This window comes from Crocodylus porosus, unplaced genomic scaffold (assembly GCF_001723895.1).
Source record: "Crocodylus porosus isolate Cpor-Errol unplaced genomic scaffold, CroPor_comp1, whole genome shotgun sequence".
In the NCBI taxonomy this organism is placed as follows: Eukaryota; Metazoa; Chordata; order Crocodylia; family Crocodylidae; genus Crocodylus; species Crocodylus porosus.
The window spans coordinates 64435352-64459509 of NW_017728886.1; the positions used below are offsets into that span (position 1 = coordinate 64435352).

At 37.9% G+C, this 24158-nt stretch overlaps 1 protein-coding gene across 13 annotated transcripts in view; it reads right to left on the bottom strand.

The window, feature by feature from the left end:
• SATB1 (SATB homeobox 1) overlaps positions 1-24158 on the bottom strand; it is a 109318-nt gene that overhangs the window by 64375 nt on the left and 20785 nt on the right. For 12 of the 13 annotated variants that reach the window (XM_019535756.1, XM_019535834.1, XM_019535825.1 and 9 more), the window contains exons 2-5: positions 23896-24131; positions 19915-20091; positions 19098-19224; positions 18246-18369 (exon numbers count right to left, since the gene is read on the bottom strand). In XM_019535756.1, coding sequence (XP_019391301.1) covers positions 18246-18369; positions 19098-19224; positions 19915-20091; positions 23896-24106 — 639 coding nt within the window. In that variant the 5' untranslated portion in view covers positions 24107-24131. The remainder of the gene's footprint in view (positions 1-18245; positions 18370-19097; positions 19225-19914; positions 20092-23895; positions 24132-24158) is intronic. The other variant, XM_019535844.1, reaches the window with a different exon arrangement.

Sequence of the window (24158 nt, forward strand, 5' to 3'; positions counted from 1 at the left end):
ATTCCAAATGTTAATTCAGTATTCAAGGAGGAATAAATTGCTCTACAAACTGTCTTGATTCAATACTTCCCTAAATTTAAAGAAAAAAAACATTTTTAAGTGACTCATGATTTTTTGTCTTAGTTGTTAAATGCCCAATTTGAGTGAGTGTAGACAACTAATTTTTAGAAAGTGGTAGGTGCTCACTATTTAAGAGGAAAAAAACCCTCAACACATAAACCTTTAATGTGTCAAGCTGAGCACCCAAAATTGAGAAAAAGATCACTAGTTCCTTAAGCTTTCTGTACTATCTGAAGGTCCTATAATGGCTGCAGCAGAAAAGGCTTAGGATGGAGTCAGGAACAATCTTAAATCTTTTCTGAAAGCAGTTTGGATAAAATCTAAAATAAAGTTACAGGACAGATTCCCAGCTTGATTGCAATGAATGAAAACAGCCCTATGTTATCAGAGCCAGAACTCCCATTTTCCTGTATGTGCCTAAGTAAGTTTTCTAGCCATGTACTTGCTTGCAGGCCCTAGCCGTACCTGTGGATGTGTAAGTATGAGCACGTGGACAAGCAAACTCAGCTGACTATGCACTGGACTGGCACATACGTGCATACTTCCTGGCCCAAACCTTCCCATGCTTTAGCCCTTAAGGGAGGGTGGCAGGGGGTGCAGTAGTGCAGCTGCATCTCACTCCCCTTTGTTTTTAAACTTTGGGTGGACGGGAATCAAAATGCCTGGCAGTGGCAACATTTCTAGTCAGGCAGCAGTGAGAGAATCACTGGACTTCATGGCTCATTATAAATCTACCTCACTCCTTGTAAACTCTTCATTCCACAGGCATTAATGAACCCTCTCCTTTTTAAGTCTTGATGTTCCACCAGTCAAGCTATTCTTCCTTCTGCAATTCAGCTGTCTGTTAGATGCTCCTGATAACGTAGCTCCTATTTCATAGCCCTGCAGACTGTTTTCAAGTCCAGCTAAAAATGTTAATTCAGATGAAGAAACATTGCCGCATGTAAACATTAACTCAGGTGGGGGAATAGCTTTCAGTAAAACGTTGGATTGCACAGTCAAGATGCTCAGTCAGGCTTGATTCTGTTTTGTGGATCTGAAAGACACGTACATTTAACTATAAGGACTACAGGACTAAAGAAACAACATATTTTGATTATTTTTCCCCACTTTGTTGTGTTGCTCTGTATATAATATGATATAGTGAACTAATGCACATTCCAACAAAATTGTATTTGTTTTTGCTTTAACCCTAAACTAATTAATATAGCCCTAGGTCTCTAACATTAGTAAAGCTTCTAGTGTCTTTCTACCTGGAGAAAAATGTGCTGTGTTATACGAAATGATGGACTACATTATTTGTATACTCTCTTTCCAAAACCCTGGATCTGCCTATAGTTAGGACATTTGCCCAAGAAATACAAGACCCAGATTTTAGGCCTCTTTGCCCAGAGGTGGTTTGAACCTACATATCTGACTTCCCAACAAGTTTAAGGCTCTAACCACTGCACCACAGGTTAAACAATCCCTAAACTCTTAATTAATGTTTCTTTTGAAGCTGGGACACCATCCCTTGAATTCGAGGGGGAAATGGATAGAAGGTAGTTCAGTCAGGAAGTATTGCCTGTACCTGGGCAATGCTGCATGCTAGAACCCAGACCCTCCTTCCTTGTTGTGGAGCAGCCCTTTCACAAAGCCACACACACTGCAACTTGCTTACTTCTTCCTGACTTCATATATATTCTGTCTTGGCTTCCCAGGTGACCAGCTTCAAAGGGAACACTGGAAAGAGGACTAAGTGACACCTAACCAGTGGTACTGAGGTTAGAGCACTAGAATGAGAAGTCAGAGAAATGAAGCTTCAAATTCCCTCTGGGTGAGAACCCAAGTGGCCCTAGCTCCTCTGACTCTTGGGCTAAAACATTGCAGCCTCTTTCCTCCAACACCTATTAGTGTGTTTCGAACATGGGTTTCTAGCCACCTACATTTTCCTGATCTGGATGTACTTATAGGTGCAGAATAAGGATAACAGTTTCCCAATAGCCTATTCCATCTGCCCCCACAACAGACACTTACAGGTCCATACTACAGGGGAAGTGAATCGGTATCTGTGTGCAAGTGCCAGAAATGCAACTTATATAGGTAAAGAGGTGCTACTTAGATGCACAAACCAAAACAGAATTCTGCCCCTAAAATCTATAATATACCATTCTAGAACATAAGATTCTTCTTTGTTCATCTTCTAATAGCATGAGGTGAACCTTTTACTGTGCAGCATGGCACACCAGCATGGGGTCCCAGAAAGGTGTCTATGGGTAAGGAAAGGTTCTTGACCAACTTGCATCAGGCAGCTGTGTTTTCAAAGACAATTCTGTAGGGATTAAGATTATATTTAATATTTTGCTTTTGTGCTCTTCTCAAAACATGACAAATGAAAAGAAAAGGTGGGTGTCAGAGACTAGTGGGGCTGAAAGGGACCTCCAACAGACATCTAGTCCAAATCTCTTGCCTGAGGCAGGATCATCCCTATTCAAGCCATCCCACACAGCCATAATTCTGCATAAAACTATCTTCAATCCTGACACAATAAACCTAACACCCTAATCTGCCACAGGTAAAGTAAGGGAACCAGAGCAGCCAGTGGTCTGCTTCTATAAAATGCTGTCAATATATGCTGAAGAGGTCTGAGGTAGAAGGGCCACGCCCCCTCCTACAGGGGAAGACAAAAACCTCCACAGTCCATACCAATCTGACCATGGGTTAAAATTTCTTCCTGATCCCAAATACAGCAATCAGACTGACCCCAAGTGGAGGGGCAAGACTCTTTGGCCAGCAACCTCTGACTTTGCTTCTAGCAAGAGAATTGGCATACCCCAGTTAGCGTCCAGTCTTAGCTGGTCGCCAATACCCAATGCCTGTGGGGAGGTGGAAGCAACCAAAGCCAAGACGCATGGAAAATACTCATGGTGGAAAATAGGCATAGCTATGCCTAGATCATCCCCGACCAGCAGCTGTCCAACCTCTTACTGACCTCCAGTAATGGAGAGTCTACAACTTCCCTAAGCAGTCTATTCTGCTACCCAATTATTCTCAGTTTTTCCAGATATCCAATCTAAGCTCGTTTTGCTGCAACTTCAAGTTACTGGCCCGCATCCTCCTCTCTGCAGCAAGAGAGAAAAGGTACTTTTTCTCTTCTTTAATGGCAACTCTTTAAGTATTTGAAGACTTCTATCATGTCCCCTCTTAAGCACCTTTTCTGCCAGCTGAAGATGCCTACTTCCTTCAGTCTCTTCATAACTTGTCTTTTAAGCTCTCGGTCATCTTTGGTGTCTGCCTCCTGGCCCTAACTTCTCAATGTCCTTTGTAAAATGTGTAGCTCAGAACTGCACTAAGTATTCCAGAGGAGGCTTAACCAGTGCCAAATAGAGGCACTATCGCTTCCTGTATCTTGCATCCAATATTTTTACTGATACAGTTCAAAACTGAACTACACTGCAGACTCATATCGAGTCTGTGGTCTATCAAGTCCTTGACCATAGAGCCACCATCCAGCCAAGTGTTCCCTATTTTGTATTTAAGTTTTTAATTATTCCTGTGAGGTGTAGCACTTTGCATTTGTCTGCATTAAACTATGTCCCGTTAACTAGCCAAACTTTCCAAACTGTCAAGATCCTTCTGAATTGCACTTGCATTCACCAACATGTTCACAATCCTTCCCAGTTTCATGCCATCCACAAACTCTCTCAAGAATCTTTCTAGGTCAGCATCCAAATGATTAATAAACAGTTAAACAGCACCAAATTAAAGAAAGACCCCTATGGGGCCCCACTTGAAACCTCCTGCTATTCTGACATGGACCTGTTAATAATTATCCTTTGCTTACAGCCACTGAGTCAGTTATCGATTCACCTTGTAGTAAGAGCCCACATTTCTCCAAATTATTTATGAGACGATGGTGCAGGACCTGGTTAAAAGCCTTGCTGAAGTCTAGATACACTATACTTACAGTATTCCCTTCATATACCCAAGAACTTATTTTGTCAAAAAGAGGAGATCAGGTTTGTTTGACACTATTTTTCAGAAATCCACACTGACTGCTTGTGATCAGCATTTCCTCCTCCAGGTGCTTGCAAATGGCCTTCCTCAGGATATGCTCCAGTAACTTCCCACATACTGAGATGAGGCTATCTGGTTTTTAGTTCCCTGGGTCCTCCTTGTATTTTTAAAAAGGGGAACTACATTAGCACTTTTCCAGTCCTCTGGCACCTGGCTCATCTCCTGGGTACCAGAGGATCATTGCCAAGGGCTCAGAGATAACCTGTGCTAGTTGCTTCAGGACCATGAGATGAAACTCATCTGGCCTTGCTGCCTTGAATTCATTCAGACTCAACAAAAGCTCTCTAACAGTCTCTTTTGTTATCTCCTCCCTCAGTTGTCCCCTTCTTTATCCAGATAATGCTTATTAGGTGTCTGGCAGCTTAATTTTTTTTGTGAAAAGTGAGGCAAAAATAACTATTGAGTAGCTTTGCCTTCTCTGTATCTTCCAGTTAGGAATTCCTGCTGGCTTTTAAAACAGAGGACCCACAGCTTCTTTGGTCCTTCTTTTCTGGCCAACATACTTATATAAAAACTCTTTTTGCTGTTGTTAATCTCCTTTACCAGGTGCAACTCATTCTTTCTCTCTGCCTTCCTGGTTTTGTCCCTCTAGATGCTATTTCCTGGTAAACATCCTTGGTGACCTGCCCATTCTTCCACTGCCCGTATGCTTTCCTTTTTAGAGAAAGACATTCTGCCTATGTCCTCAGACCAACACAGCTACAACCTACATCCCTTTTGTATTTGAAGCATTTTAGAAGCTCCCTGTGTAGCCACATTCGTCTCTTGCCATTCTTCTTGTGCTTCCACTGTGTCAGGAGATTCTTGTTGGGCTTCTGATACTGTGCCCCTTAGAAGCTCCCAGCCCTCCTGCACACCTTTATCCTTCAATCTATCCACCCATGACACTATGCTCTTGAAGCAAATGAATTCTGCCTTAATGAAATCTAGCATCCTAATTTTGCTGATCTCATGCGTTCTCCATCTCAGGTTCTGGAAATCTACTGCATTGTGATCACTTCCTCCCAAGTTACTCCTCACCTTCACATCCTCCCCCAACTCTTCCCTGTTGGTCAGGACAAGACCCAACATAGATAATCTGCTAGCTGTATCGTCTTCTTTCTGGAAGAGAAAGTTATCTTCCACACAAGTTAGGCAGTGGCTTTACATTTTATGTTTGGTTGCATTGTTCTTCCAGGAGATGTCTGAAAAACTGAAGTCTCTCATCAGTACCATCCCACAGCTTTTGGATAGATTTATCACCTGCTTTAAGAGTGCCCCATCCACCTTCTCGTCCTTGGTGGTCTATAACAAATTCCCACCATATCAGTGCTGCACCTTTCACCTTTCATCTTCACCCAAATGCATTTTGCTTTGCCATCTTCTATCTCCTGAAACAGTGAACATGTGGTTTTTGTTTGTTTGTTTTTGTTTTGTTTTTTGACATACAAGGCAACACCACCACCTTTTCTCCCAGTCCTGTCTTTCTGAAACACTGTAACCCTCAATGTTCACATTACGGTCATAGAAGCTGTCCCACCAAGTATCAGTGATGTCAATCAGATCATAGTTCTTTTCATAGTCTGTAGCTTCTAACTCACCTTGTTTATTCACCATACTTCTTGCATTTGTATACATGCAACAGATGCATTTGTCCTTTTGACCTCCTTGCTTCCTTTTTGTGTCACTTTTTGCAAGCTTATACCTCTTTGGCCCTTAGAGAAGCAGATCAGCTTTGGGTAAGTCCTTTCCCCTCTGGAATGTGTGCTCTGTTGGAGGATTTTGAGCACCATCCTTCTTGAAAACTAGTTGCCAATTTTTTAAACATACCACACTCATTGCCTTATCTGGTTCTGCTCTTTACTAGGTTGGCCAAACACCCAAAGATGCTCTTCCCCATCATCAGGTGGATTTCATCTCTTGAAGCCATCCCTCATCCCAAGAATATCCACCTGCTGTCAAAGAAACTGAAGCCTTCATGTCAACGCCATCTCAAGCAAGTGGTCACTTTCAGGATATGACAGTCTATACCTGGACCCCTTTCCTGCCACAGGAACGATTAATAAGAACATCACTTGTGCTTCAAGCTCCTTAATCCTTCTGCCAAGAGCCTCATAGTTTCCTCTGATCTGGCCAGTATCATTCCTGGCAGTATCAGTGCCTAAGTACAGGAAGCAGGAAGGGGTAGTGGTTCAAAGGATGGATGAGTTTTGGCACACTCTGGTATCTTGAATTCAGCTCTAGGCAGGGTGTGAGGAACAGGTGGTCAGACAGGATATGCCAGGATGAGAGCACCAGGACAAAAACACTCCTGCTGCCCAAGATACCAGACTATCTATCCCCAGAGGCCACAAAACTTAAACAAAAAAGTGGGTAGATGGCCAGACAACACCCAAAGATGCTCTTCCCCCATCATCAGGTGGATTTCATCTCTTGAAGCCATCCCTCATCCCAAGAATATCCACCTGGGAAATGTTACTTTAGTATTCAAATTCCATGGAGAAGTAATCAACTGAAACTTACAGAGGCAGAAGTTTTAGGGTACTTAAGGCCAGGGCAGGCCTCAAATGAGTTTAGCAAAATACCAGAATTCATCCTTTTTTCTTAGCAATTTTTGGTTATGTTTTCTTTCTGCTACATGAACTACATTTACTTCCAACAATTCTGTTCTGGCTAGATAAGGAACCTTCAGGTTTCCTTGTTTACATTCTCAATCAAGTCTCCCATGAGGGTACGATGTGAACAAATATTTTACCAGTGCAATCGATTTGTGGAACAGACTAAACTTAGAAATAATAGTGAAATAGATGCTGTTCGGAGCAAAGAGTATTTCTTTTTACAGCAAGACTCTTGTTTTCCGTTTACAGATTGTGATGACACACAAGCCTTCAACCATCTGTTGTGGTAATTCTCCAGTTTGGTTCCTGTAAAGGGACTCCTTAAAATTGCACAGAATTGTCCACCAACTTAAGTAAGATTTCCTTGCTGGGAAGTAGGGCTTGCTGAAAAAGCACGTCTTTTCTCGGATTCCACTGTTCTGCTATGCAAATATCAGATGTCTGGCACAAATTTAAGCCCCAAGGCACAATGTCCAGACAAGAAGTCTTTAGACTTAGTAGCACTAACCGTTGCCTTACTAAATTTCTTCTGGTGTTCAGGAACAGATCTTTCTTTGATCTTCTCTCCTACATATTTTTAATAGATTTTAAAAGCCAGAAGGGGCCCTTTTGATTGGATCTGGATGCCTACATAAGCCATAGAATATCACCCAGAGATTTCTGCATGTAGCCCAGCAGTCCGTGGTTGAACGAGTGTCTCTCTGAGGAAGAGATCCAGTCTTCGAGAGTTGGAGAATTTACCACACTCATTGTCTAGTCTGGTTCCACCCAATAATACCTCACTGTTAAAAATGTGAATTTTGTTTCTAGCTAGAACTTCAGTGACTGGTTTCCAGCCACTGGATCCTATTATATTGCTTTGACTGGCTTGATTAAAAGGTCCTTTAGTGCCCTACATTTGCCATATGTAGGTATGTATAAACTGTGACCACATTACCCCTTATCCTTCAAAGAAAGGTACCTCATTACCTTCAAAGAAATTAACTAGAAGGCTACTTAAGTTTTTCATTGTAAGGAGAGCTTACCAGAACCAAAATCATTTTGGAGACTCTTCTCTGTACTCTCGCCAATTTTTTAAACATATATACACACACACACACACACACACACACACACGAGAATGGAACACAATATTTCCATAGGAGTCTAATTACTGGAATCAAGGTGACATTTCCTCCCCATTCCTTGTTAGTATAGCCAAGTACAAAATGTAGCCCTCCTACTACAGGGTGAACACTAAAAGATAACAAACAACATCACTTCTGAATGATGCCCCCCTTACTATAGACTGTAGGGAGATTAAGCTCTCTTTGAAAAAAACTCAAACACACCCCGCCTTAGAAAGGAGTCATACATCCCACCAGAGGACTCCCGAACTCATTATACTAGACATTTGGATTCAAACTTGTTCAATCATTGCAAACTTGAGAATTTAAAAAGGTGTCTGAAATGTCATTAGGGAATTTGATAAGTAGATGAAGCTTTAATCATTTATCTAGGCTGGGCAAGACGTACACTGCATATAAACTTCAGTGTTTCTATCAATCAAGGCAAAGAAAGGAATTTTTGCAAGGAATCTACCCACTGAGGAAACAGAATGGAAGAGGTCAAAACTGGATGTTACTAGATACATTCCAAGATAAATTTCAGTCTGCTTGCAATAAGAATACACTTTCTGAAGAAGAAACCCCATGATGCTACATTTACAATTACTACCAGAAGAGTGTCTTCAATGTGAAGACCTTTTGTTATGATTAACGGATTTTTGGGGTAAGCAAGCAGCGTGATATGGTATGACTGCTCCTCTTTTTGCTTAATGAATAGGGAGTATCTGAGAACTTTTAGGGCTCCTAATGCTTTTTTTAATAAGTGAGACCTGTGTTTTGATATTATACTTTGAGAAGACATTTTGAGAAGTGGGATTATACAGTTCTGAGAGAAAGCTATAGTTTGGACAACCTATTTCAAACAAAGTCAGCCTTTTTAGACACCTGGGAAATTGAGAGCTTTTTATCTCCAAAAACTTCCTATCATCCTAGAAAAAATGTTAGTATAGAAGTCTTTAAGAGAAGCTTCACAGACTTCTTTTACATGGATATTCTCTTTCAGAGTCACAGAGCCTTCTAAAAGATTAAAACTATCTAAATAAATAAAAACCTAAGCTATATGTCCAGGTCACACTAAAGCACAGAGCTTAAAAATGTTTTGTGACTCCTTACAATTGGGTATTTTCCCCAGCCTTGCATATGTGAAGAGAGTTTTCTTTTATGTCTTCTCAGCCTTTGGGAATGGATATTGTTCTTTTTAGTTTGTTTATTTCAATATCTGGAGCAAGACAGGTCTGAGGCTTCACTGCTCATGACTAAAATTTGTGTCCTATACATGCTGCAAAGCATCAGAGGAATCTGATACTAGTTTTTCCATCAAGGAGGCAATGAAGGAAGCAGACAGATTTCACCCTTCCCTTCGGATTCCTCTGCAGGAGGCCAAGGTAGAAAGTGAAGAGGAAATGATACATGCCATTTTTTGTTAAACTTTGTGAGAGCTGACTCACATATTTCAGGACCTTTAATTTTTTTCATGTCTTTTCTCAAACAATCCTCACAGAGGAGTCAAGTTAGGGTTGAGATCAATCTGAGAAAGGAGAGTAATTTGTCCCATCAACACAAGAAGAAATTCTAACTAGTCAGTCACACTGTTTTCATTCCCATCTGTGGAAAACAGTTAAAGCCAAAGTGAGTCTTCATTTCAGTAATTAATGTTCTGACCCTACTCCTTGTATTCACCAAGCGTTTAAAATGTTTTCTATAAAGGATTGCCCATGGTCCCACCCCATAATAATCTAATACAGTGACTTTGGTCTAATGTAGCAACTGGTTTAGCTGCATCTACCTCATTCCAAGCTTACCACCCAAATATTTATTCTGCTTCTCAGCAGAGCCTTGAAGCCCACATGAAGGTCTGTACTACTACAGCCAGATTGCAAGCAATACCCAAGCTAGTTCAGGAAGGTCTATGTGAGTTTGAATTACAGCAGTGATTACAGCATAGACATACCTATCATAGACAGAATAACTCAACACTATAATAGGATAGGACACACAATTAAAACACATGGGTTACTTTGGCACCTTTTTCACTGTGCTGGTGACATTCTGCAAGGAATACAAATGGTCAGAAAAAAATCAGGTCACAAACAGGTCACGTCCACTTGTGATGAAAGCAGAACAATTATGGTGGATACTGCATGAAACAAGGGTTCCAAAAGACAAAAAAGATCACCATCTAGGAAGTCGAGCTCATCTACTGGCTTGTTTTTTTGTTTTTTTAGGGAAGACTTAATTGGCTCTTAAAGAGGAGATCTTCAAATGGACAGAAATAAAGTTAATTTAATTATTACAAACGCATCTCAGAATATACAAGTCTACCACAGTTTTTTGTTTTTGTTTTTTTTTTTAGGTAGGGAGGGAATACAAAATCTACACCTCTGAGAAACACTGTGAAAAACTGATATGAGGACCAGAACGGCATTAGTTAGGCAGGTGTTAACTGACCTACACCAAAGCTGTGAACTGGGAAACTTGCAAATCATAAGATTGTGCAACACTTGGCTGCTGCTCCCGCTATCATATTCGTTATAAAAAAAGATTTCTAAGAGACATGTACATCAAGCAAAAGGGAGTAACTGTCGAGTGACATTACTGTATCAGAGACAATATATTTCTTTACTGCTAATGAAATTCAGTTAAAAAGTGAAGGAAGTGATAAAGAAAATACTGTTTGTAATGTATTTTACATAAGAACGCAATATAGAAAGGGAAGTGCAATTAAATCTTAATGTGGACTTTTTTATTTTTAGTTTGTCATCTGGTTTACATTCTGAGCCCCTTTGCAGACAGTAAATTATGTTGGCATTTCTTAGGGAATAACTGCCATGTTAATTTAGTTTAATAAAATAACTGACATAGAAAAGGGGGAAACAAGTAAGAAGAGACAGCTCTAGCCCCCACTCCTTATCTTTAGCTAAGTATTCAAATGCTTTCTATACAAATTGTCCGTGGTCCAGCTCCAGCACCATGTAATAATACAATACATTACAACACAGTACAATACAATCTTGGTTTTCTGTAGCGCCCTTCATGCAAGCATCCCAGGGTGCTTTACAATCATTATGAGTTAAAATTAAAACTGAAGCACATACAATTCCTAATAGATTCATTTTAAAAATGCTAAACAGAACAAATAACTTTTAAGTCTAGATTTAAAAGTCCCAGCAGTCAGAGCGTTCCTTACTTCAATTGGCAATGAGTTCCAAAGCTAGGAAGCAAAGCGACTAAAGGCTCTCTTATGTTATGTTAAAGGATCTCTTATGTTGTTTATACTCTTACAGTACCCTACAATCAACCATTTTCCAATAAAAGAAAAAATATAAGCCTGTTATTTGCAGACCCTGCTTTAAAGAAAACTGAGAAGTGGCTTGTTAACCTTCTAGTAAAGTCTTAGTAAAATCTGGCGTTAAAAACTCAGGTACAATACCTGACTGATGCATTAAAAGATACAAAAATCCCTCATACTTAACAAATAGGTTATTGTTTTACTGGCACTAAATATGTAGAAAATACATAGCATGTAGCATATGAAGGGTACTGCATTGAGCATTTTAAATACTAGCTATTTTATATAGCTTCTAGCAGAATCATAATTACAGTGAAAAGTGAACTAAAACAGTGTTTGGCTTTTATAATAGATACTTTTTGTTTCTGTAATTTTCATTGTGTTCCTTGTTTTATTCCTGTCACTTCCCTAAAATTTCAAAGCCATATGATACAGACATTCACATGATGAGGGACTGGGAAAAAAAAAAAGTCACCATTATAAACAAAATGAGCCAATACATAGAAAGTAGGGAGCAGTGTCCCTGAAATACATGTATTCCCCTGAAATGCATAAATCTGGGGCTCTACAATTGAGGCCATTTTCGCATAACTGACTCAGAAAAAAACACCATCATACAGGATGTGTCAAGCATCATGTGTTATCAGACTTAAATTCATGCATTGTAAGAAAATTGTGTGATCAGATTCACTAACCCCCCAGAAATGAATTCATGTGCTAACAAGACCCTCTAAGGTTAGAGACTGCATTTGTTTGAGATGCACACTACACTCAATAATGAATTAACCAGGAAATCTCAGGGACAATGATTTTTGGTCTCCAGTTCTGAGTTTCACATGCATCTGTTTTCTAGCTCTTTATTAGAAGTTTATTTTTCTTTTGATACATTTTCAGGTCACAGAAAATTGTTTTAAATATTAAAATACATTTGGCTGCATTAGAAGTCTGACAAACTGACAAAAACTACTACCTAAATTAAAAGGGGACTATCTTCAACTAAGAGGTGAAAGAGAGAACAGCAGCATGAGTCAAGGAGGGAAAATTAGCCTTACACAGTTTGCAATTTTGCGACTTGAGTTAACACAAGTCAGATAGCCACATTATTAAACTATTTCTTAATGGATTGTTGCAGCTAGATGGTACCAAAGACTGAAAATTACTTCTGCTTCTCCACAGAGGAGGTACAACACAAGGAACTGCACAAACAGCCTCAAGCTATCCCATACATGTGCTTAAAATAATGACTTGTAAGATTTACCTCAAGTAAAAGCCACCCTCCATTTTCATGCCTACTTTCTTGTTGAGGCTGTTAAAGGATTGACAACTGTGACAATGGCTCTTGCGATACTGACACCTGTCCAGAAACTAGACAGAGCAGGACATGTTTTACTTCATCTACTGATATCCTGATATTAACTTTCAGTTATTACTGTCCTGGCAGCTAGAGGCTTTGCATCTTATTACAACTGCCTGGCCTACCTTCATTAATAAAGCAAAAACATAGTTAAATGCTTTTAGATTTCACAGCAAGCTGAAAGAAATTCTTTTATATAAAAAAGGCACCACATCAACAAGTACAGACTTAAGGAGAGTGAATCTGTATAATAGTAAAAATATTCTAAAAAGTCAGTTCTTCCGTTGCTGACTTGCCAAAACCTGAGCAAGGCCCTCAAGGTTCTGCATTTCCCCTGCAATAATTGATGACATATTTAAAACCAAAGCAGCATAAGGAATGCAACTCCATCTTAAATTTTAGATGTTATGGTTGCTATTAGTTGTGGGGAGTTTTCTCCACCCCCCCACCAACATACAAAAATCCAAGGACTTCAGGTCAGGTCTGGGCAGGTAAAATTAAAAGCTGGTGGGTGTGGGAAAGCACTTTTTAGCTTGTTGTTAAAAACAATTTTGAATCTACCAAACATGTGTAAACTCAAATTCTGGTTCCAATGGAGGGGAGAAAAAAAAAAAGGTCTCCTAATGGCTTCCATTGGATTAGATTATGATCCTTAATTAACTGCAACTCAAAGGTTTCTCCCTTTAAAAAAAAAAAAAAGTTTAACTATTTTATTCAGCTGAATAAAGAGTGAAGCTTTTAAATAGGCTGATCATTTACTATAGTGGCCAGAATTCCTACTTCTTTAACGCAGATTTACTAGGTCAGGTGAAGTGCATAAAATACTTGTTCTATGTCGTCATATCTTGACACCCACAAACTCTGTTTTGGAGGGTCCCCACACACACAACAATTTGCTGATTCAGGGACTGATATTTGAAAGAGGATGGAAATGTTATATACACAATGCATGCCGTTTACTTAAGTCTGATCAGAATGCATTTGGGATGGGTGCGCTAATCACAAGTATGAAGCTATTAAAACCTTAGTACTATACGTGCATTCATCATTGTGACATATGTGCAGAATATATGTTTCCCCTTCACCTAAAAAACTATTCTCTTCCTCAGTATCATGAGCACAGCCTTAAACCCCCCTGAAAAGCAGAACGAGGGCCGGGGGGAGGAAGAAAATCAGAAGTAACACATCCTAAAAAAATACCTCACGTAACATTACTATGCATAAAATCCTGGAGTCCAAAAATATCACAGGCTTTTTGAGAGCTACAGGTGACTGCTGTACACCCATTTCAAAACTGGAAAAAATGCCTTCTCCCTCCATTGCCCTGCTTCCCTCCCCAAGGACAGAAAGCTCTTTTTAAAAGCCCTGAGAGGTTACAACATAGCAAGGCCTTTAATCTGTCACTGACACCAGGAATGGATACTGCCTACCCTGAACCTTAGGTCAGTATAATCTGAATGTTTGGGATCATGTTTAAGGGGGGGGGGGGGAGGGGAATGAAGGAAAAAAAGGGAAAGAAACAGTAAACCTTTCTGATGACTACTTTTCATAAGCATATTTTGATAGATTAAAAAGTCAGCTTCTGGGGGTGGGTAGCAGCTTGCTAGGAGTGGTTTTATAAAAGAGGTCAGGGACTGCGATCAGGGATGCTCAACAAATGGTCATTGCTGCCCCTTTTTAGAGGAGGGTGAGTAATCACGCTGCCACCTCTTTTAGAGGGTATCAACTTTCCGTTTTACAGAAGAGAACACTAAAATAAAGGATATAGTCAATGAGCTGGGGGCATGCAATTAGTTGGTTCCAGAACTATGGATACAATTCTGGGTTCAGACTTCCAGTCCATTCTCAGGCCAGCAGCCTGAGCTGTTACTCTAATATATCAGATTGTGTGCAAGTGTGAATAAATAGACCAATTTCTTAGTATTCATTTATTAAGAACATGTACTATATAATCCAAAGTATCAATGGAAGTTCAGAGGTAGAATTAATCTTTAGCACTCACATTGAGGTTATCTTTAAATACTGAAATCCAAGTAAATACAAGGGGAGCCTGAAGAGAAGTTATAGTAACTTTGTGCAATTCAAAGCTTGGGTGCGTGTAGCTGGGGCCAAGAATTTATGGTAGTTTGTCTACAGTTTTCTTAGAAGTGGTATAGCCAAAAGTGGGTAGAAAGCAAGGCCAAGGACACCATGTAAATGCTCCGATTCATAACTCCCAGGAGATGGAATTTAAAAAGACAGTCTCCTTCCCAGCAACAGATAATAAGGGAGGACACAAATGGAGCCAAAATGGATAAAACAAACATGGAAAGTTCCTTATGTTGCATTTACATCTTTTGCTAACATTCGAATCACCAATATGCAAAATGTCCTGTAGCTTATAAAATTCAAAAGAGTTTGAAATTATCTTTTGAAGTTAGTTGCTGTCTTTTTAGCTTGCTTGCTTGCAGCCAGAATTTAAGAATAACCTCTGGACTTCTTAAGTTTGCACAGTAATTTAGAGCTATATAGTACCTCCAGTCTATTCACTGGGTTCAGATTTGTTTCACTGGGAATTCCTGGTGATCAAGGCCAGCATGGCAAGTGATAAACTTGGCTTCAGGGGGAAAAGAAAAATGCGAGTTGCCACAACATTCTCAGAACAAGTTAGCTACAATAATCTTGGAAGAGGCTGTGTATTCCACCCCTTTTACCAGTGCAAGAGTGCCAAAATAGCATTTTGCTAGAGGAAAGCATAGGGAAAAAAAAAGAGTGGTGGACAAAAGTACACACCACAATACTCTGAAGTTTCAATGACAGTAAGTTAAAGAAAATGAATGACAAAATAGGAAAGGTAGCAAAGTCAAAAGATACATCCCAATGATTTTAGAAGCATAATTTAGACAGATAATCCTGATCACAAGGACAGATTATATTTGTCTATATGGCTTTAACTGCCCATTAACAACTATACCAGCAAATCCTACTAGATATATTTTAGTTGATTTCTACAGTGCAGAAATATTACTATTTTGGACACACAAAAAAAAAACTGACAGAGTAGACAAATTCTAAATTTAGGCTATCATTCTCTAACTTCCCACTCTCAAATTGTGCATTAACAATGCTGTTCATACACTAAACCAGCTTATATTATTTTACAAAAACTCTTCTCTCCCTAAACCAGGATGGTGGTAGATGTCCTTGATTCTGGTCTGAAGCATTTGTCAATTAATAAAATTACATCAATAACAACATATAAAAGCTATGATAAAGTCACTATGATGGTTTATTTTTATGATGGAATACAACATACCTGCACCTATGTCTACAAAAGCATAAACCATGAGTACCTCTTCTTCTCAGAGCAAAGACCAGTGCTTACGTGATCTGATAGGAAGAAGATGCCCTTAAGCTTGTTACTTGTTCTCATTCCTGATCTCTGGACTGAGAATACATGCATTCCAGAGCACTCCCAAATTTCAAAGTGTTTAGGAAAGAGACTCAAAAGAGTGCCTTTCATATGAAAGAGTAATGTATTTAGGGATATAGTCTATTAGTCATTGTTCGGTCTGAAACAATTTAATCTTATTTAGCCAATTTAAAAGGACATGATTAGGTCAAAGTTTTAAATACTGATGGCTTGTTTAAAGAAAAAAAAAACCCACTCCCTGAAGTCAGAGGAAAAAAATTACATCGGTTTTAATGGACCTTTGATCAGCCCATATAAAAAAAAAACGCTCATTTTTTTACACACATTTGTCCTAAAATATGTATTTTTCCTGAAATTTGTAGTGTGCATGTATGCATGAGTAAGCATGTGTGATATAAAAAAAAAAAAAAAAATTCACGAAGGGATCAAATTTCTTCAAGATATTTTTAACTTGCAATCCAAATATTTCAGTACCTGGCTAGATAAGGAGCTAAGAAAAGAAAGATTCGCTATGAAATAAAACCAGAACAACCTGTAAAAAACAAAAAGAATGCATTCTTTAAACTTGGGAAAGGAAAAGTTACCCATAAAATAGCACAGCAAATTTTAGGATTTTGTAACCATTTATTTTACTACTCTCACAAGCAATTATCAGGAATCCTGGTTTTCTCCGATATACAAAAATCCTTTTAGTTTAAAAAAGTAACCCCAAATCCACATTTTTCTGCGACTTAAATGAAACACCACTAATAGACAGATAGATAGATATACACATAGCGATATTTCATTTCCATTGTGGAAGAATATGGATTTGGGGTTACTTTTTTAACTGAAAAATTGGGGGTTCTTTCAAAAATCAGAGAAAACCAGGATCCCTGCATGGGATCCTGGATGGTCTTGTTAAATATTAAGTGACACAGTCCTTTTAAAATTAGAGGAAGGCAATTCAGTGTTCACTAAATAGTACTTAGAGGTAGAATTTATTTATTTTCCACCAAAAAGTACATGCGGAATCTGAAGACGCATTCCTTTAGCTTTACTGTTTTGTCATTGCATCATGAGTACATATAGACAATTTGCAACGTAAGACACTATGCCAAAAAATCAGCTGGATAATCTGTTGCCAAACAACGTACTACTTTTTTTAATATATTGATGGAAAGTAAAGCTGGTGGACTAAGGTGGAGCAAATCCTAAACTATCTGCAATCTCCATAAGCCAGCAGTGCAAGAGCTGACATGCTTGTACAGTAGGTACATACAAGATAGTTTTGCAAAAATATTACTGGAATGGTTTGCAACCAGTGAAGATAATTTTGATTATTTCCACTCCAAAAATTCCTAGAGTGAAGCCAAATCACTGAAAGCAATCTAACCATAGGAAAAAAAATATAGTGAGAGGAAAACAACCTTTGCTAAAGTATCTGCTAGATATAGCCATCTTGTTTAAACCAACCGATGGCTCTGCTTCTGAAGGACTTAAGTAGGCTGAGGAAGGGAAATAAATAAATAAATAAATAAATAAAATCTGGGTTTCTTTTCCCCTCCCCATCTAACTATGACCAGAATCACTTATTTATACCACAATTTCTGTCTTAAAATCTCAAATGCAGCACAGCAAAATACATTTAAAAAATAGAACAATAAATCTGTGGCTCCCACCTCAATATCACTGGACACTCGCTGCACAGCACAGGAAAATAAGTATCTCCCTTCATGCCAGTTTAAATAATTGACAAAAAGAACAATGCAACAAAGCCTTAAGGAAAGCTGCAGTTCAGTGTTTAGCAATGGATAATATAAGGTTTTATTCCTGTTAAATATATTTTGATTAGTTAAAATAAATGACTGATTTTCTTTTGGTTGTTTTTAACAACAAACATATTAAGAACCTTTATTCTGTTTTTCTCCCCCCACTCATATGGTATGCCAAAATAGACTGTCTACTTTTATGAATTAGCATTTAAAACTAGTGTAGGTTATCTAACAAGCAGTCAAATTCAATAGTACTTTTGACAGCAGTAAGTAGGGAGCCTTTTAACAACTTCAACACACGCCTGAAAAAAAGGCAGTTACATCAAAGCAGTTCAAAGACTGAAGACTAAACCAGTTACAATCCAGTTTGGTGTGACATAATTCTAGTCTTATCTAGTGCAGTGGAAACAGTCATTCACAGCTCCCTAAGGGAAAATTCTGTAAAACTATGTTCAAAATGAATCGAGCATTTTAAGAGCGATTGTAAGTGGTCAAATGAATCTGCATTTTGGCAGATCCACTCTTCACATACCCTTGCTACAGTCTGAGGAAGTCTCAAATCTCACATCAGCATTGCCTATACTGCTTTATTATTTATTACATGTTATGCTAAGTACCTGTGAAAGGGGACATTCCTTGGCCAATGAACTCTGGTTCATATCCTTCAGTAAGTCCTTCAGAGCATTTCTTACTGTTGTGTGAGACCATTGTTCAGGAGGCAAGTCTTCTAGTTTAGGGCAACTATTTGAAACATAGATTAGGAAAGGGATTATTACAAGATTGCATCCTGCTGCAGAACATTCCTTTAAGACAGACAGATTTCATTTTGCGCATCAAGCAGATGCATCTGGAGATTGCTCTCGGTCTCCTGATTGTTCCGATTAGTTAATTACTTTATACAACACATCTGCTGTATTGATGCATGAATTATACATCAGCTGCATGTGGCGACTATTTTTTCATGTTACTTCTACCTTCCTGCTCTGATGCGCTTGGTAAAACAATTTAAGGTGTAATGCTTTCTCACGACTGATCATGAAAAGCATTAATATATTAACCATTTTTTCTTTTTTGTTACTGTGAAATTTAAGAACTTAGACAGCAACAATAAGTGTGAGCAAGTCATTCTTTTACAAAACGCACACAGATGGTACTGTTCATGATATGCAAAAATATTTTTCTCTTAAGTAAACTTTATGTAAAATGCCTTCTTGTAATGCATCATTTAATTGACTAAAATGCAATATTCTTTTAATGAGATATCCAAAGAAAATCTATGCATCAGAGCTATAAAAGTTTTCTGCAACGGTATGTTGTAACTTAAGAAGAATTACAGTAACTTAAAAGTAAATTAGATAAGCCTCTGTGCTTTGGGCACAGCACAGTGGGAATTAAAACTAGGGATATTATTATTAGTCATAATAGTGGCCATATGGCAGTTTGTGTCCCAACGTGGGTACGTAACTCACCTGTGTAACTGGATTTTCAGTGTGACTACATGATACACATCTTGTAACATGTCTGCTACTGTGGCATCAGGGGCATCTGTCACATAGGAGAGCGGAACAGGATTCCACTTTCCAACCTGGATTAGCCCTATGACACACAAAAATATATACGTATTCATTAAAATAGCTTACCTTGCAATGTATGGGGCAAGGGGCAGAAAGAAAATCTGAAATTAAGTCATATAAAACAGTCCTTGCTACCATGTTCGTTTGAGGATGGAGACAAAAAAATTGCTACAAGTACTATGAAATTACATAAATACATTACAACAAGCATCTTTAAAATATTATGTATAGAACCAATTTTTCCTAAGTTACTGAATGCACCAAGACAAGATATAATCATTCATAAACCCTGTTACTAATTATATAGGATTTAATAATGCAGGAACTCAATACTGAAAAATACTTTATAGTCCATAAAACCATCAGGAACAGAGTAAAAGAAGCAGAGCTGGATATTCAGTCATAAATGCAAGTTGACTCTCAACAGTCCATCTGCTCAAATATGCTTTACACTTCCTTGTGGATCCTCAGTGGAGCAGATTATTAAGGTCAATAAGCATACTAATGATTCACTTCAAGTCATTTTTTTTTAAATAATCATCTACCTCAACATTCCACAGAAGCAAAATGTGCGTTAACTAAACAAAGGTTTAGAGACAATCTACAAAGAGTAGAAAGCCCACCTGCATTACATTTCTGAAAAGATATCCTAGGAATTTCTTCCCCCAGACAATAAACACAAGTTACCGTGCACTTTAGCAGTTACATTTACCTTTTGCTTGGGCAGCAGAGCTATGAGAATATCCAAGTGATAGCAATGCCATTTCAATCAGCTGATTGAAAAGCATGTCCTTCCTCACCAACACAAATTCTGCATGCTCCTCCTTAGAATCATACTCAATGGCATTTTCATAATGTTCCACTACACAGAAAACTGGAAGCATACTTCCTATTAAAAGAAAAAAAAAAAAAAGAAGAAAATATACAATATTAATTCTTGTGATAGTAGGCTTACCAACAGATAAATAGATAACATTCCTGTGAACTGGTAAATAAGTGTCAAGGGATATCCAAGTATTTGAGATCATCCCTACTCTCCTACCCAACAAAAGAAAGTTCTGCAAAATAAAAATATTATTGTGGAAAGGCATGAATACAAATATATCTTACTATTTCTGTAAACAGATGCTTTTTTCTGCTATAGATTACAGAATTAAGGTTGACTGAAGAGAAATAAGTCAGTACTCTCTGTTATGTCCAGATTTGTTGCATGTAACATGTAGTAAGAGAAGGTACAAATATACTGCAGAGATCCTGATCATAAGCCATTTAAGTGCCATCTATATCATTTTGCCCATTAACATAAAATATTTTTGGCATAGCTAAGGAAGTCGTAATTATCTTAAACTAAAAAAAAAAAAAAGCACCTTTTCGTTTTGTCATTTGGTCGTACTAAAATTAAGAAGGTATAAGGAAACAAAACAAAACTTATGCCAACTTACTGCCTTCACCATCTGAGTGTAACCAAATCAGTAAATTGTAATTCTAAAGACTTGCATCATTAAGGAATAAAAATGGTCATTTAAATATGATTTTAAAATTACTTGCAGTTTATACATTATTGAAACAGTAAGGTATATAGTTACCTTACAATATACATTCAGAATCAGATTATAGATGGGAGATGCATCTTAAAGTCATTTTAATTTATTTTATTTCTACTTCACATTTTACTATCTGAAAGTATTTCCCCATGTCTTTTTCTGATTCAGTACAATCTTTTGGACGAAAACCCAAACAATTCTTACTGCTGGGAAGAGGAATTTTTCTAGAAATCACATTTGTGAATTTCTTAAAAATTGAACTTAGTTGAGAGAGAGACACACACACAGAACTCCAAGACAACTGCAGTGTTAGGCCTCAATCCCATTAAGAAGTCAAAGTTAGCAACATCCACTGCCTTCAGTAGTGTAGGATCAAGCTCCACGATTACAACAAAAAGGGTTAAAAGCAAATGCACTGAACTGTCTTATGGCAGACTGCCAGAGGGGTATCATCTTTAGCATAAATGATGACAAGGGTTATTTTAACAGGGCACCCAGGATCTCCAATTAGTCCTACAATGTTAATGCCTCTATATAAGCACTGCCCTCTAGTCTTACAGAAACCCTCTAACCTGTAAAGGTGCACAAGGTGTTCCATAGAGCGATAAGATTATTTATTGCTGATAAGAAATATAAATGCTTCTATCCCCCTTTTAATTAGTACTGTTGCATATAACAATAAATTATAATAAAAAGATACCTTTTAAGAGCATATATTTAAACTGTATCTGTTCAAAGAGTCAATCGCTGGCAAACGAGCCCCTTCAGAGTTGCTTGGAAAAGCTCACACTAACTTCAGTTTGCCCAATAGGCTCTACATGAAAGACAAGGCTAAAGACTTGCCAATATTGATTTAGTTCAGGAGGATTTTTATTTTGTGCGCGTCATATTTTTTTTTTTTTTTTTTTACATCATCTTCTAGTTAGACCACTCGGAAGACAGAAAAGACCAGAGCAAAAATAGAACATGTAAACTAGCAATTTTTTCATTGGTTTTAATTAAACTTTGGAGAGCTTTCCAAAATGCGCACACACACACACACGGCTTATAAGCAGTATTTTTCCTAAACTCCCAGAGCACTACCTGACTGAAAGAGGGAGATCAAAGTCATATAGTGGTGTCACTGTTGGATATCTGTAGGCAAAATGTATACAGCACTTTAGTTTCATATGCAGTATTAGCCCTGCACATAAAAAAAGAGTTAAAGAGGGTGCAAAATGCTGTATTTGGTTTCTTTATTCCTCCATCTCCATGCCCCCCCCCCAACCACCATTGGCTACATTTAGGATTACTACATGCACCATGCACTGGTATTTCATTTTATGCAACAAACAAAAACATATTATGTTGTCCTATAAATTACACAACACAAAAACAAACAACTTTTAAAAACCAAGACGACCTCTTGACCAGATTTTGATGTATATTGTGGATATGAAAGGTGGATCCCTCGTAGTGTGATAAAGGTATCATCTGACTACAAATCAAGCTGCTAAATCTTTTAGCAAACTGTCACTAGTGTCCTTCTGTTAATGTGAAAAATGTTATACAGTAGAGCACAATCTCAGCTGGCTGATCACTCTTGCTAGCACTTGGCAAGACCTCCAAGTGCAGCAACTTTATAACCTTCTAGTATTAGAGGGGAGAGCATTGGTCAGTGTTCAGTGCTAAAAATACAACATGATTTAAACCTGAAGGCAGTGTTAGAGCTTTTGCTGAAGGTTTACGAGTCTGTGTAAACATCATGTCTGCCATAAGAAGCAGTGAAGTCTGTAGAATCCTTGTCTAAAACTGTCCTGGCATTAAAGTTTGCTGTGCAAATATCACATAATACCAGAGACAGCTGAAATCTCCTATTTAGGAATTTATGGAACTTATATATGTTTGCAGGCGTCAGAAAGTCCTTTTTATATAGCCCCAGTGCTTCACTGTACAATATTAATGCACTCTGTTTGAAAAGCCGTAATAAATTATATTTTTAATGCTCTTACCCTGGCTTTCTTAAGATGCATACATTCTTGGCAAACAATCAATAAATAGGGTAATCATGAGCAGAGGCCAAAGAATTTGCTGAAGTGCTGTTTTTCCATTTTTAATAGATAAAGATCTAACAATACGGACTGCTGTGTCTGTTCATTTGAGGATCAATATATTCTTTGTTTTCGCCAAACCGAGGAAAAAATAAATGATTGTATGATAAATGTTATGCATCAGACACAATGAAATTCCACTGCCTTCTAACTTTGTGTGTTTAATAGTCTCGGTTGCATTTTATCCTTTGCTTAGCAAATGCAAGAAAAATCTGAATTATAAACATATACCAATTATACTGAGAAAAATGTAGAAGCCGTTTTAAAACAAATGCCAAATTCCATACAGCATGTTTTGATTTAAATTAACAAGCCTGCAATACATGGTCAAAGTGATGTGTGGGTATCTATCTATCTATATAGACAGATACACATACACTGTAGTTAATTTTAAAGTATTCTAATGCAAACAAAAGCCATCCATCAATGATTCTAAATCCGTTTTTTCCTTGCGAGAAGGTCTAATTACAGCAAACCAGTCACTGAAAAATATGACACCCAAGTTGTTCATTGTTCAATAATGAATTGTACTTAAGAAAACAAACTGCAAAGATTGACATCATAAATGACTTTTCCAGTGTGATACCTAAAGATTTACGTACTCTCATTTAAACCTACTTGGAACTGTAATGGAAATACTGCTGACCTTTCTAAGCTTGGAGCATCAGTGGGAGCAAAGGCAAGAATTAAAGTTTTTGAGGTCCTACGCGTCTTTTTATAAAGTTTGCTGTTGCTTAGCAAAAACTTGCTCAAAGAGTAAGTTTATTATAATCAGTTCTCTTTAAATACAAAAAATAGGTTTAATTATGGGAGCTACCGTTAAGTTAGCCTTTACCTTAACAAACAAAAAAGAGAGTCAGACTCCACCCTGCAAAGCAAGATGCTCCACCCAAGCATGAAGCTTCTATTTCCCAAATGTGATTTACATCAGAGCTGGGAATAAAATATTTTTAGAATAAATATTCAGCACGGAACTATAAGCGTACTAAAAGTATGTTTTTACCCTAAATGCCACTGAATATAATTATTTTTCCAGTGCAGAATTATTAAAAATATTACCTTTTCTAATATTAGTTCTCATCAGGTGTCCAGAGTGTTTTAAAGGCACTCCTTGCATTTTAGTTCCTGTACTTCCAAGTCTTCCTCTTCCTAATGGGCTCCCATTCTGTTCCAAGCGCACAATTTTGGCTGGTGGACCCTTCGGATCGCTTACATTGTTAGACATTTCTGAATGTTCTTTCCCCTGAGTTGCCTCGTTCAAATGATCCATGCTCAGTCCCGCCTCTAAAGATCACCTGCCATGATTCAAAAAAAAAAAAAAA